Consider the following 15,413-nt stretch of genomic DNA (forward strand, 5'->3'; position numbering starts at 1 on the left):
GAATTTATCATGCTGTGGGGGCTGCCCCGCAGCCTGGAACCAAGTGACGGAATTAAAAATGGGAGAGAAGTACAAATGGGCTCAGTTAATAAGCTTAACAGCTTCATCCAAGGTGTAGCTGTAATAACTCACAGGCCAGAAATAGCAGATAAGATTACACACAGGCCTCTGGCCTTAGCCACATTTTTCCATAGGTCTTACTGCCGACACGTCATCACTGATCTCGTTTTCCATTTCTAGAAAGTATTTTATAAATAATCGTGTTGATTCTATAGCCAGCACAGTGACACAGCATCCAGACATTATTTTTAGTTAAGTGCTGAGCTTAACTCTTTTATTTTCTCTTAAACCAGAAAATAAAACCTAGACCCAGCCTTGGGAAACTTCTTGTTAATAACTAGAGAGCCAAGTGTGCCCATTAGTGTTGTTTTTATTGAGAATGAACTGTATATTTATTGATGAACAAATGTGCCATCACCATTATATCTCCTTTAAGAAAACAAAAATACATTATAAGAGGTAGCAGAAACCAAAGTGTTGGATTCTTCTATTCAGTGTTATACATGTACCTTCATGGACTATGCAGTGCTACCCCACAAAACAATGATCAATGTGGAAGATGTTTTGCTAAAATATGTTCAGATTCATGTATGGGATTTTCTAATCCTACACTAGTAGGAAATCTGCTTCTGCAGTCCGGCTCAAGGAAAACAAAAATTGTTACTGGATATGTTGATTATTTTTGTTTAGCTAAATAATTTATGAGGCCTAACTCTAACCCCATGAAATGAAAAGTCTGAAAATGCTGACACATAAAAAGCAGAATAAAACAAGAAAAAGCAAGAAACAGCCTGGTGTAAACAACCACTGCAGTTTTAAATCTTAGTTTCACACATTGTGAAAACCATAGCAGAGCACAGTGCTATGGGTGGGTCTTTACCATACCTTGAGAAAATAAAGGGCAATTTCTATTAGTTTTCTATTGCAAAGTCCATTAGAATATCATATGTCCTGTTCTGGGTACAAACAAAAAACCAAATCTGCCTTTTTCATTTTATTTTACGTTGTCTAAATACTGCTTCTAACAGATGAACCTCTATTGGCCAGAAAAATGTTTGTGTAGCAGTCATTGAAAATTAAGTTGGTTTGGAGCCATGGCAAAGGGGAAAACACTGAATGGAGGTAGGAACTGTACTATAATGTTCATCTTTGGGCATGTAGAATGGCATGCAGTACAAAAATACAAAACTAGAGCTTCCCACAATGAACATACTCCAGTCAAGCTAGGATGAGGTCACAGCCATATTTCACAACCACAATTATGCACTCTTAACTGGTAGCTCACTCATATAGTGATAAGGCTACAGCCTGGTAATGGGGAAAAACCCTGTCACTCAGGAGATCATCTCCCACCTATTGCAGGAAAAATATAATGTAGGGACATTTCAGAGCCCAGGCTCATAGATCATAACCAGCTCAGGCTGATGCTGTGAATCATCTTGAGATCTCTGCACTGCTACACTTTCAGAACCAGGACCATTATTTACAGTCCCAAGATGATTACGTGGAAGAGAGGAACATGCACAAAGTGAGGTGGTTACAGCAGACTGGTCTGAGAACAAGTTGTTTTCAGTCCTTCAGCAATTTAACAAGTGCATGCCACAATTCCCCAATTCCCTAGGCATTCTCCCATCCCACCAGCTTCAGCACTTTGTCCAAGCAAATCCTGTGTGCAAACCTACTGTGGGATACTGCAACACCAAAGGCCCAGCAGTATCATAGGTACATGGTACCTAACCCAGAATGCATGTGGGTAAAACTTGGCACAATATCTGAAGGGAGGACAGTCTCCTCTGAATGATGAATATCTTCATTCAATCACCAGACTACATCTTACATTGAAATAGAAACAATAATTATAAGTAAAGGCACATTGAAAAGCAGAGAACAGAGAATCTGAAATAAATAAGATTATGAAATTTAATATATCATTTTAAAGTATTTGCCACAGCATCATCTATTATACCAATAACACGCAAATAAGAAAGGATTAAGTAGGGTAACATCATTTAGGAAGGAGAAAAAAAAAGCCCAGAAGACAACCTTCTTCACATGTTTGCCTAATGAGGTCTTGTAAAATGTCAAGTTTCTTCCAGAGGCCATCAGTTACAAAATTCATGCAACTCACGCTTTAGAAATACATTTTTCTGTATTAATAGAAAGGACAACCAAAGACAGTGATAGTACATTCTTTAGAGACAAACCATAACAACAACTGTACCCAGAGCTTTCACATACTGTTACTTGCAAAGAGAAATTCCCTTGTCCAGTGCAGCTGCACTAATCTCCCTTTGCTGTAGAGGAGCTCATGACCTGCTTTTCAAGTGTGCTGGTTGTGACTGGACAGAAATCAGGTCACTGGCTACAGAGATGAGATGTGAACAGTGGCTCTGAAGAGACTGAATAGCTCAAACTGGCAGAGAAGCCAGCAGAACACATGCATGCCCATGTACACAGCAAGAGTTTTTTGCAAAATGCATTGCATATTTTGCAGTTAAATGCTGCTTACCAAAGACATAGACCTGTCAGGTGGCCCACAGTTTCCAGGTGTGCTCACTGGAGTGCCAGCCTGGCTTTCAAGAGTAGCTGTATCCTTGGCTTCCTGATGTTCTGGGACAGGCTCATACAGGCTGTCCATCGAGCCCTCCTAAAATACATTTAAACAGAGATGAACATTTGCAAATGTATTCAATTAACTGTAATTTAAAAAGGAAGATGTTTGTGTGATTTGCATAATGGAATGTGTTTTGCCTCCCCTGTCTTTTGAAATCCTTTACTTAGTTGGGTTTTTTTCCTCAAAAAAGGCATAGAGATGTTGATTTTAATAAGTACCAAATGCTGGAGTTCACAGTATCATGACTTAGACACCACAGATTGCCATGTTACAGTTGAAGGTACAGTAAAAGTGAATACTATCTGCTCAGAAGGAGTAAAACCAGGTGTATATCTCCAACTGAACACTACATGAAAATTCCTGTAAAAACTATGAAAATCATATACCATGAGAACTTTTAAATGAACCATAAAAATGTTTTCTAGTTAGTACTTCTATACAAGAAAAAAAAAAAAAAGTTAATTTGATGCAGAAAGATAACCCCATTACTTAGAATTAGAAAGAAACAGCACTGCCAGCACCCAGAATTTGACAATTATGGTTTAGGTCCCCAAAATAATGATAATGGGTAGAATTAAAAATTCAATTTGCATTTAAATTTTTTTGAACTCTGGGTTTTAATGCACATGTTAGGTTCTTTTTACCCAACCACCAAGAATACAAACATTTTAATAGAAACTTAGATTTTCACATTTATCCCACAGCTCCAAGAGCTAGGATTACATATACACACTGCCATTTCATAATTCAAGAGTTAAGTGAAAGCAGATGGCAAAACTAAAGACACTCTAACTGATGATCCTAAATTTTAGATGTTGCCATTTTGATCTGCACTGAATATTTTCCCAATGAATTTTGATTACTAATTTTAACTGCATTAATTAAGGAATAAATCAAATTTATAGCAGCGTGACTTACAGCAGAGCAACACCATTGAAATTAACATAGTATATTATTATTTAAAGGCATTTGTTCCTTTATTACACAAGATAAACACAGATGTATATTTGAAGTTATATTATTAATACATAAAGCTTTACAGGCAATATTTTTGACTGGTGGAGCAGCAGTTCAAAGACATGACTAATTTTTGCAAGCACAATGTTTATCAATGGATATTTATTTGCCTCAGTCTGCTAGATTCTTGATAAACCAAAATAAATATTTTGGGAGAAATATTTCGTGGTGAACTTCTTGAAAATACTCAAGTTACATACTTGAGCCTATTCTAGGAACTAATGAGTTAATGCTTCCTGGGAAATTGGTGCCTACTTTATGGAACACATGGAAGTGCTGAACATCCAGCTGAGCCTGGGTTTTGACAGCAACTGCATTTTTTTTTATTACTGCATTTCTTTTTTATCACTGTAAGTATTTTGCCATATAGCAATGATGGTTCAGCCTCCTCATCTGAAGTTGCGGGTGGATCACTTCTAGACAAGAATGATGGGTTTGAAAACTTGTTACACACTTCCAGGGTTCTACAATGTGAAATGCAACCATACTCTTCTCCTTCAAAACACAGCTTTGGTGAAGAGAGTATTTAATAAGGAGATGGAAGCATAAAAGAGAACTCATGTGAAAGAGAGAGTATGAGAGGACTAAAAAGGGAGAGAAAAGATAGGACAAGAAATAGTGAAAAGAGAGAGTGGGGGGTGGGGGGGGAGGAAAAGAGTAATAAAATACACCAAAAGGATACAGAAAGACATGGGGGGGAGAAGTGGGGAAAAGAGCAATGATAAGAGAGGAGAAGCTAGATAAATAAAGAGCGTAATGGGGAGCATGTGAGAATTAGTGCTTGAAAGAGGAAAAATGTGAGAAAGAACTCAAGCAAGAAAGAGAGAGATCTTGTGTGAGAAGGATGGAACTCAAGGGTGTGAGAAAGGGTGAGCACATAAGAAAAGGCCAGCGTGCAAATAAAACAGCAGGTCCCTGTGAAAGAGTGAGGGCGCAAGGAGCAGGACATGCATAAAAAATTATGAGGACATGAGGAAGAGGATGCATGCAAGTGGATAACATGGGAAAGCACAACTGCTGTGAGAAAGAGCACAAGAAAAAGTGAGTGCACAAGGAAGGGCCAGCACACAAAAGAGGGAGCTAGGGGAGAAGAGAAAGAAAGAGATGAGGTAGCAAGGGAGAGCCAGGGAATGTGTGAAAGCGAGAGGAGCCATGAATGAGAGCAGGAGAGGACAAGAAAGAGAGCATGAGACAGAGATGTTGGATGAGAAGTAAAGCTTTCCTGAGGAAGAGTGAACATAAGGGAATGGAAAAGTGGAGGGGGAAGCACATGGGAAACAGCAAGTGTGGGTGAAGAGCCAGGGAATGAGAAAGAGTGAGCACATGAGAGAGGGAGGGCACCACAAAGATCAAATGCAGGGAAATGACCAAGGTGTGACGAAGGGAGGACATGGGCAAGAAAGCAAAAGTGTGGGAAAGGATGGCCACAAGAAAGGAAAGCAAAAGGGGGTGACAAAGCCCATGGTGTGGGGGAGCATGGTTGCAGGAGAAACTGCCAGCATGTGCAAGGAGGTGCTGGAAAGAAGGAGTTCACAAGAGAAGCAAGGCCACAAAAAAGGGGAAGCACTCCAGAAAGGGAATGTGCAAGAAATAACGAGGGAGAAAGCACAAGGAGAAGGGCGGAGAAATGGAGTGAGAAAGCAAGCATCAAAGTTTGAAAATGGTTAAGCACAACATCATGAGAAAGAGTGTGAGGGCACAAGAAAGGGAAATCAAGGTGTGAGAAAAGGAGAGGGCACGAGAAAGTATCCCTGCATAAAAGAAAGAGTGAGGTGTGAGAAAGGAAGTGTGCACCAGATAGATTAAGAAAGCAAATATGACGGTAAGACAGAGCAAGCCCACAACAGAGGGAATGCTCACATAACAGAGAACACTCATGAGAAAGCAGGAGGGCACAGGAAAGAGTGGGTGCAAGAAAAGGTAGGGTTGCAGGCAGGAGAGCAGGACAGCACATGAAGGAAAGCACAAAGGGTAGAGCAAGGGTGCAAGAAAAGTACCAACATGAGAAAGGGCAAGTGCTTGGGAAAGGAAGCGTGCAAAGAAGCAAAAGTATGCACAGGCAAGACTGCAAGAAAGTTCTTTTCTTGAAAGACAAAAAAGGAAGTGTGAGAAAATGGAGAAAGAACATGAGAAAGAGAGTGTGCTGGGAAAATATGGCATGCAAAAAAACCAGTGAACACAAGGAAGCAAGACTGGGGGTATGAGAAGAAGGGAGTGTGAATAGCACAGGGAAGAGTGAGGAAGAAATGGTGAGCAAAAGAGAGATTGTTCAAGAAAGAGAAGGCACGTGCAAGAAGTGAGTGTGCAGGCAGAGAGACAGTGAGAATGAGGTTGTGATGGAAGCGGTGAGGTCATGAGAAGGGGAGAGACAGTGCAAGGCCACGAGAAAGAGGGTCTGTGAGGAAGGGGATAAGAAAGAGCAGGACAACTTGTGAGAAACAGTGAATATGTGAGAAATGGTGGACAAGGAATCCTTGTGACAAACAGAGCACTCAGGAAAGAGGGAGAAAGGGTGCAAGAAAGTGAGCACCAGGGCATGAGATTGAGTGGCCATGAAGTATTAAGCAAGGGAGAAAGGGCATGATGGTGCAGAAAAGAGAGTGAGGTCACATGAAGAGAGAAAATGGGTGAAGGAGCAGGATCACAGGTTCTAGACAAAAAGGATGAGTTTAAAACCTTTCCAGGATTCTGCAACATAAAATGTAACTATATGCTTCTCCTGAATAGGGAATAATACATGGCATTGTTGAAGTAGGAGAGAAGCATAAAGAGAGCTCATGTGAAAGAGAAGCATGAGAAAGATAAAAAGAGAGAGAAGAGAAGAGAAAAGGCAAGGAATAGTGAAAGGAGAGAGTGGGAGGAGAATTAAAAGATAAGAAAAGGACACAAAAGAAGATGGAATGAAGAGAAGAAGGGAGGCTTTTGTGGGCTCAGATGACTGCAGACACAAGAAAGAGTGAGAGCACAAGACAGAGAGGGAAAGTATATGAGAGAGGACAATCAGGAAAGCAAGTGCAAGAAAGAAAACTCACACAAAAAAAGCACAGGAGTGAGAAGGATAGCACCCAAAAACATCTCCTGTTTTCAAAATAGTTTTCTTTCCTTGCTGGTTTTACACTTTATAAGAGTATATTTTCCTTGTAGTAATTGCCTTTCTTTGAGGGCAACTTAAAGTATGTAACTGAAATTGAAATTTTCTTGCTCCCTTCTATTTTATTTTATTTTGCAGTTAAGTCTGCTTTTATACCAAACCCTGCCAAGTCTGTAAAGTTTTTTTTCATTTCATGTGTTAATTCTTTTAGTAGTCCTGAGCACAGTAAACATCACAGAGGAAAATGAGAGATGCCAGAATAAAACATGAACTTAATTCTGAAGTAGTTAGCACATTTTCTTTATACTACATGGAATAGGAAAACTTTCTGAAGCTTTTTGCTTCAGGAGTTTTATGGGACAAAATATCCAAAATATCCTAGTTCTGATCAGGAAGAAAATAATTGCATGTAGCTCTTTTCTTTGCATTATATTTTTATCACCATGCCATGCAGAGACTAGGTTGATCATAAGGTAGAGAAGGAGAATTTAGTAACTCAGCAAGGTCGTTTTCCATCCCAGGTTTAGGGGTGGAACCCTGTTCATGGTGGGATGACAGCAATCCAGCTAAAAGGAACAAGGGCTATATAGAGATGATTACATGGGAAGCACTACAAAGTTCAACCACTTCTAATCATGCATCACTTTAGAGGAAGGTCTTTCCACATTTAGCTAATCCTTCTTTGGTAAAACATATTTTTAAGCCCAGTCCATTCCTAAGTACCATCATGTCCCACTAGTCAGAGCAGCATTAGCACCTTTCTATGGTTTCTTTAACATAGAGGCTTCAGCTAATTCACAATTTATCCACTACATCACTTTTATTAATACTTATTCTCTCTGCATTTTGCACTATAGAAACATTAGCTTTTAGTGCCAAGGGCTTTTTCATTTTATAACATTAGATGTAATACATTTTACATTGTGCTGTCAGCACATCTTTAAAACAACAATCAAAATAAAACATAACTAGTCCAATGCTACTGAAAATCACTAAGAGGATTAGACTTTCACTCAGTACTTAACTTCATATTTTACTAGCAAAAGTGGTGGTTAGAAAGGCACCATATGGGAAAGAAATAGACAAATGAAAGGGATCTTGTTTGGCTTAAATCCTAAGAGCAGTGCTCAACTTGAATAACTGATGTGAACAACACTGTGATTAGGAGTGTCACAGCATTTCTCTACTGGCCCTCTTACACAGGTTTCTGCTGTGCTTTCTTATGAAAACTTTACTGAAGGGCAGGGGTTGTGAGCATAGGTCAGGACAGGTTTAACAGGTACTGTTCCAGGTGAATTGGTGCTAACCCTGGTGTGTATATCATTGATATTGGAGAGCCAGTTTAGGAAAATAATGCAGGAAAAATAGTCTACCTTAACTAAAGGAATTCACAGTTCAATAAAAAAATTAATTTATCAGATTTGTAGGATTCTGATATTTATTAGGCAGTGTATCAAAACAGGTTGTTTGGCAGCATAATTTCTTGCAATTCATACAAAAGCAGCGCTTCATTTGGGACTCTCTCTGTATATTTCCCATAATACAAAGAGTATTGTTCTGATTCAATTGTCTGACATGCTAAGCACCATGAGATGGAAAAGACACTGCAAATTTAGGGTCTTAGGTTGACCTTTTAACATAATATATCTACAAAAAAAGGGACATTTACCCTGTTGATCATTTTATAAATGGAAAAGGGACACAAGGTTTTGAAGGCAAATCTAATTTGCCTGCAAATCTCTTCAGAAGAAAGGCAATGAGTCTGATGAGAAAGATCATGTCAATTGAGAAACCAAATCATTCTGAAGTCAACTCAGGACACAAAGTACTGCTGGGGAAACACCCCATGCTGGAGCACTCATAATAGGAGATCAGAGGACTCCCAGGTGGTAACAGATTGGAGAATTTCCCGTTTGTCTCACTGGGAAGGGGAACATCCAGTTCAGGCTCCAAAGCCTCATCACAATCATCTTGTGACTATTATGTGTCTCCAGCTTCTACATCATCACTTGATAGACTGTGTCTCATGCTAGAACTATGTCTCAGTTTTATGGACAGGTATGAAAGAAAACACCAATTAAAATTCAATAGTACGAACAGAGGTTCCTCTAACAACATCGTTGTTCCACCACTTTGGATCAGCCAGAAGTCTGGCTAAACAGTATATTATTGTCATTCTCTTAGGTTGTAGATTACTTTTAACCACTATGCTCCACCACAGTGCAGAAAGGTATTTTCTGAGCTATAAACCAGTGTATTTTAACAGTATGTGCATATGCACACATAAGTACACACACACATGGAATCTTTGCATCCTGAAATCTTGTCAGTCAGTCTACATGAGATAAATACTTCTGTGAGAATATTATTTCTTTTGTACAGCTCTTTTTGTTCTGTCTGTCAGTAGTCTGAATTTCTCTTCCACAGTTTCAGGTTTGGCAGTTGCTCCAGATGTTCACTTGATGTAAATCAACCATGATTTCTATTCCTTGGTGGCTGTTTGCATCTCCTAAGGAACTCTCTTCCCTACTACCTTTAAAAGTTGTCTTTGAATCCTAATTATGCTGTTGCTGTTCATTATTTCTGGCTTGACTTCTTTGAAGGGAAAAGTACCCAATATTGATACTACAACTACTTTGTAGCCAGCCTCTCCATGGTCACAGGGTGACAGAGTAAAAGTGGCCCGTGCACATACTTGGATCTCCAGCTCATTTCCAATCTAGACAATCTGAATACTGAAAGCAATTGCCCCATGTCACAGGCACAGGGAGGACTGCACAGGGATCTTCCTTTTATGAAATCCATTAATGATCTATACATTATCTTTAGATGTTGATAACTTGTGAGGTGTTTTGCTGGGTGAGCAGAAGATTACCAAAGCAGACAGAATGGCTCCCATGTAAAGCTTGTAAAGAAGGGAGGTTATCTTCTTAGCAGCAATCTTTAAACAGAACTAATTATTTCATTACAGAAACTATCATGGCACCAGCTTTCACTTGTCTGAACCATCCATTATCACAGCAGTCATTGCCTCTCCCACAGAAACCCTGGGTGCTGCATACCGAGTCTAACAGGGAAACTCAAACTTGACCTACTCTCACCCACACAATCTACCTGACATTTCATCTAAACGTTGGTTTCTCCACCAATACAAGGCTCAACACCCTTTTTAAAAAGTGAACTACATAGAAAACAAGAAGCTGCTCCAACAGAACAGTAAAGTATTGATAGAACAGTTCTTTCCCAAAGAACTACTGAAATGAGTATTTTCAAGCTGTTACAGGCTGTACCACAAAGCCATTGTTAACTTTGTACAAATACACAGGCATTCACACTAAACTGTGATCAAAACTGTCACTGAGTTCCCAGGGAATTATTTTTTTTAAATTCTCTTGTCACAGATTCCTGAAATATCACTGCATTTTACTTTAAGTACAAGTCAGCTTTTAATCCTTATGATCTGGAAAACACCAGGACTCTGCACTAAGATAGTATTAGCAATCAGGAGCAATGACTTACGCAAAGCAGTTGTTCTATTTGAGCTTGTATTAGTGCAGCTTGAATATTGATTTTTATTGTTCTTTTTAAATGTATGGGAAAGACATACTAAACATCAGGACAAAAGATGAAAAATGGGCAAACAGATCTACTGTGCTGTGTAAATACAGCAAATATACTCAGCTAATTACCATTACTAATACTGGGCATTGGTATTGGCAGATGGTTAAGCTCTTAAAACAGAAACAGTTTCTGTGGATTTCCTATCCTGATTTACCTGTGCATTCTGAGCAGTTGCCTTGGGGCAAGGAAAGTGAAGCAGGGGAAAAAAAAGGGAAAAAAAACCAAACCAACCAACCAAAACAAATAAACAAACAGGCAGAAAGAGAAAGTGTAAAAAAGCAACACCAACTAAAGAGGGTCATAAATCAAGTTCTCTGTCTGTGTGCAAATATTGCCATGACTAAATTTTCCCTGAGGACTATGCTGTCATGTTTGGCTAATAGAAAACTACTGCTTGAAAAGTTCTAACAGTTCTCCAAAACTACTGAAGAAGGAGAAAAGGATACTATTATCTAAAAACAAAATAAAAAAAATACTTCTGTAAAACAAATTATATCATACCTATATTTAGTAATTTTATCTTACTTCTGATGTGTTTTACCATATTTGGATTAAATGTCTCATGACTAAATCTACATGTTTTTGCAACAGTCACAGATAGTGCATGGCACATTTGTTATAGATTCTTTACTTTATATTTTTACTGAATCATATTTTGCTACACACAGTTTCTTATACAAAAACTCTTTCTAGGCTAGAGAGACTCACTGTTGTTATACAACCCTTGCTCTGTTTGTGAAATAAACCCTTCGTTATTTTCTATAAAAGCACACCCACCAGTTCAGTTTATAAACTCAGTAACCCACTAAAAAAAAAAAAAAAGTGTTTGTGCACACTTACCAGAGAAAAACAGAAAAGATTCATGTTGGTGTTGAGATCCAATCCAGCACCCTAAAATTCTGCTCCACAAACTCCTGCCGCACAATGTCGTTCCTTCTTGCTCTCCCAGCTGTTTGTACATTTCTCCCTGGAGATTACTGCAAGATAAAATCCCTGCAATAATCCACTGGATTCAGAGCCCATTATCAAATGAGACAGGCTTCCCCAGGCCAATACAAACTGTTTTCTGAATTAAAGAGCAGTGTTTACTAGCAAAACAAAAGCACGGTCTGAATGATTTTCATGAACTCAGAAAATGCTCTCTTGCAGGCTGGTGTTTCCATTAAAGTTTATCAGCTAAGAGAAATAAAACTTTCTCTGTCTCAGACTACTGGCACATGCAACTAACTCCAAGGCAAATATTCTCAATTTACTGAGATTATCAAAAGACAGAAATTCTCCTGAAATGCTGGTTTCCTATACACATGAATTCATATACAAAATTCAGTAATTATTAGATTGTGAATGGAATCTTCTTACTTACAGTTCTTGGGAAAAAAAAACAAACTTGTGAGTCACAAACAAATTATTGAAAATACAACCAACCAATGAAAAACCAAGAAAAAACCTCAAATTTACAACTGTACTCTAAAAAATAGTTATCAAACTGCTGCTTAACATGTCAATTGCTTGATGATAAAGATTAGGATAAAACCAATTTTGCCGTTTAAAAACTTGGCAAATCTGAAAAATAAAAAAAAATTGGGAGTGGTTAAAGCTGATCCATGGGTTATAGTGAGAGGTATTACAATGTATACAGACGAGCAAACAAAGAAGAAGTGATTGTAGAGAAAATACTTGTCTGTGTCACTAGCTGGTATAAATCAGTGACATTCCATCACCTATAGTGGAGTAGAACAGTCTAACAAAGAAATAATGATGAAAAAGTACTGTCAGTCTCAATTTTTACAGATTATGAAATACCTGAAATTAGACTGTGTTTGGAATAATATTGCCCACCAACCCACAACTAATTTCCCATAAATTAATTTCAGACAGCTTTTATGTGAATGCCATAAAATTTGATTACATGAACAAGGAGCAATTGGTACTGAAGAGAGAAGATGAAATTCATCACAAATGGAGAGGCAGTGTTGTGTTGTGACCATGATCTTGATTTTCTTTCCTTGGACCCACATCTTCATATTTGTAAAGGACAGGCTTCTATTTCATCACTCCTATTTCTGACTATTTCAGTTTATTCTCGTAACTTTGTAGTCTGAATCTGCATCCCAGAAAATTTGAAATGTCTGTACTTTGGCAGGATAAACACATTTTCACATAAGTTGATTTCTACCATGAGCAAAACCCAAACAAGGCTTACACAAACACAGATAGATTCAGGATTTGAAAAGGAAAATCCTTAACTTACACTTTTCCAGCTTGCTGTGAGCTATGTAAAAGTCTTCTTGAAGGCTTTTCTCAGGCCTCTTTTTCAGTTATAATTTTGGGCTGGTTGCACATATTAGTAAAGTAGGGTTGTCTGTGAAGAGCTTTATGACAAATGTTATCATTTGGAAGAAAATTAATGAGACTTCTCATTTACTCCTTCTGTAAACTTGAAGAATAGTAACAGATTTTGTCAATTACCACCTAGTGACACAAAAATAGACATTTGAGAGACCAAGCTTGCCACAGATGGGCTTGCATTTGCTTTATGGCTCACTTGCTAGTTTTCTTGTGAGGGAGCAAGTACTAATCCTTCCTGTGCCTCAGGTTCTCCAGCTGGAAAAACTAAACTACCAGCAGAAACCTCATGTGCAGAGCACTATGAAAGTAATGACCAAAAGCATCCTTTCCAGCTACAGAGAATTAATTACTTTTTTTTTTAATGCCTATTTAAGTAATAGCTATCTGAAAAACTCCAGAAAGACTGAAGAGCTAGTAAAATTACAATAAATAACTCAGGAGGGAATGTGTCTTCCATTCAAACTGATTTAATTTCTTGATTTTGGGTTGTAGCTTTAGACGTGATTTTAGAGGTGATACTCTGAAACATTTAGGAGGAAGTTTCTTGATTTTGTACCACAGATCCTCAAGGCATGAGTAACTTACCTTAAAAAGGTAAGTTGCCTTAAAAGGGCAGACCTTAAACTAAGCTATTCAGTTTTCATTTTGCCTGTATTTGTAGACATGCAGAACAGTAAATAATTTAAGAATAAACATTAAAATAGAAAAAGCAGCCTGTACCTACATTTATAGATATGCATATATGGCAAGGAAACTGTGTAGAAATGCAAAAATGCACATGATATTACATGGGTTTGGGTACTGTCAGTGTTAAAAGTCTTCTTATGAAAAAGTAGCACTTCAGATGTTTATTATTCACTGATACAACTTTCTGTAAGGGTCAAGTTTGTTGATAGGCCTAAACTAGAGATGACATTAGACTACTAGATAAATCACAAACTGTAAGGAAACACCTACTAGAATAATTAAAATGAGAAGCAACAGATTATTATCGGGATGAATAATATAAATAAAATACTCAGTAAGAGTTCATAATGCCATTTGACACCACAGCTCTCTGTGGAAAGAATTTGAGCTTTGAGAATAATTAAAAAACAGTAACTAAATAGATCAAATTTGAAAGTAACATCAGTGTTGTGGCCTCTATGTATATTTTATCTGTTATAAATAGTGCATTTTTCTGCAGCAGTAGCATAACAGAACAGCAAACCCAGTATAACAGGGGACAGGAAAAAGTTTTTTATCAAAGAGTTGAACCTTCACTTCCCAGCTTTAATCTTACATTATGGTTAGAATTTAATTCTCTTTTATTGCTGCTTTGTGATTTCTACATGCTTGGGCTTTACATCCTAAAAAAAAAAAAAAAAAAAAAAGGTCACACAAATTGAGACTTTCGTATATTGAGTTTTCTGTTTCTGCACAATGTAGACTTCATAGCTGAGATCTCAAGGCAAAAAAAAAAAAAAAAAAAAAAGTCACACAAATTGAGATTTTCGTATATTGAGTTTTCTATTTCTGCACAATGTAGATTTCATAGCTAAGATCTCAAGGCATCCTTGGCCTTTTTAGGAGCTGGATTTCAGCTGTGTGTTCACAGTAAGTGGCAATCCATAATCTAACATGGCATACAAGCAGTAAAGGTCGAGCTATGGTGCAGGTACTCTCAACTGAGCCCTAGCTCCAGGCTCCCCTTCTAATGACAGCCAATCTACTGGTGCAGCTTCATCTGCCACTGGGAGAACTCAGCAGGGCTGTGTGGTTCACAGATTCTTTGTGTGATGGACAAAGATAAAATAATGCATTAGTAGTTGTTAACTTGGACACATTTCAGTAAATATGGAAATAATATTTGCTCCTATTTTCTTCCTCCTCCAGTTTTTCCACTTATAGCATATCAATCCTTAATTAAAATATACATCTACTTCTCTTCTGATCATCATTTATTTGTCATCTGAATGTTTTCATACAGGTTTAAAACTAAAAGCAACAATGCTATTGCCTGATATAGTCTGAGTGTTAAACATGGAACTGCTTGTAGGCTGAGTGGTCACATTTCTCTATTCACTCCACGTAAAAGGCTGAATTATTACTTTAATATAATTTCCAAGTAAACATAGTGTATTGCTGTTATCTTGGTGGAAAGTGGAAGTTCAGAAATTAAGTCAGAGTCTTTCCCTCTTGCTGTCCCATTTCTTTGGAGAGAAGAACTTTCAGCACTTCCTTTCAGCCAGTGCCTACTCCATAGCCCACTTATTCCCTGACATGTGAGGGCAATCCCATAGGTGCACACTGGATAAAACCCCTGTCTCCTTTCAGGTTCTCCTGCTCATTTCTAACAGGCAGGTAACAAAGCAGTTCTTTGCAGAGCTGTGTGATCCGCAATCCATGGCCAAGTGCTCCATGAGAAGTCCTTATCTGAACCTGGGAAACTTCTAGTGTAAGACAAGTTTAACATTTTCTGTCATGCACATCCCCTGAAGACACTCTAAATGGTAGAAAGCTCCATTTCAGACCACAAACACAAGAGAGTCTCTAAGACAGAGCTACTAACATTTGATATTCCTGAATCAGATGTTCCAATCAGTGGCTCTAAATTACATCTACTTAATAGTTTGGAAAGGACCCATGAAGTACCAACTAAAAATCTGATTCCTTAAACGG

The 15,413-nt window shown here is 38.0% G+C and overlaps 1 protein-coding gene across 1 annotated transcript in view; it reads right to left on the bottom strand.

Moving 5' to 3' along the window:
• Positions 1-15,413, bottom strand: part of LOC120504042 (putative uncharacterized protein ENSP00000383407) — a 62,496-nt gene that overhangs the window by 20,099 nt on the left and 26,984 nt on the right. The window contains exons 2-3 of the mRNA XM_039713174.1: positions 11,244-11,380; positions 2,570-2,707 (exon numbers count right to left, since the gene is read on the bottom strand). Coding sequence (XP_039569108.1) covers positions 2,570-2,707; positions 11,244-11,267 — 162 coding nt within the window. The 5' untranslated portion in view covers positions 11,268-11,380. The remainder of the gene's footprint in view (positions 1-2,569; positions 2,708-11,243; positions 11,381-15,413) is intronic.

This window comes from Passer montanus, unplaced genomic scaffold, assembly GCF_014805655.1.
Source record: "Passer montanus isolate IOZ18808 unplaced genomic scaffold, ASM1480565v1 scaffold28, whole genome shotgun sequence".
Lineage (NCBI taxonomy): Eukaryota > Metazoa > Chordata > Aves > Passeriformes > Passeridae > Passer > Passer montanus.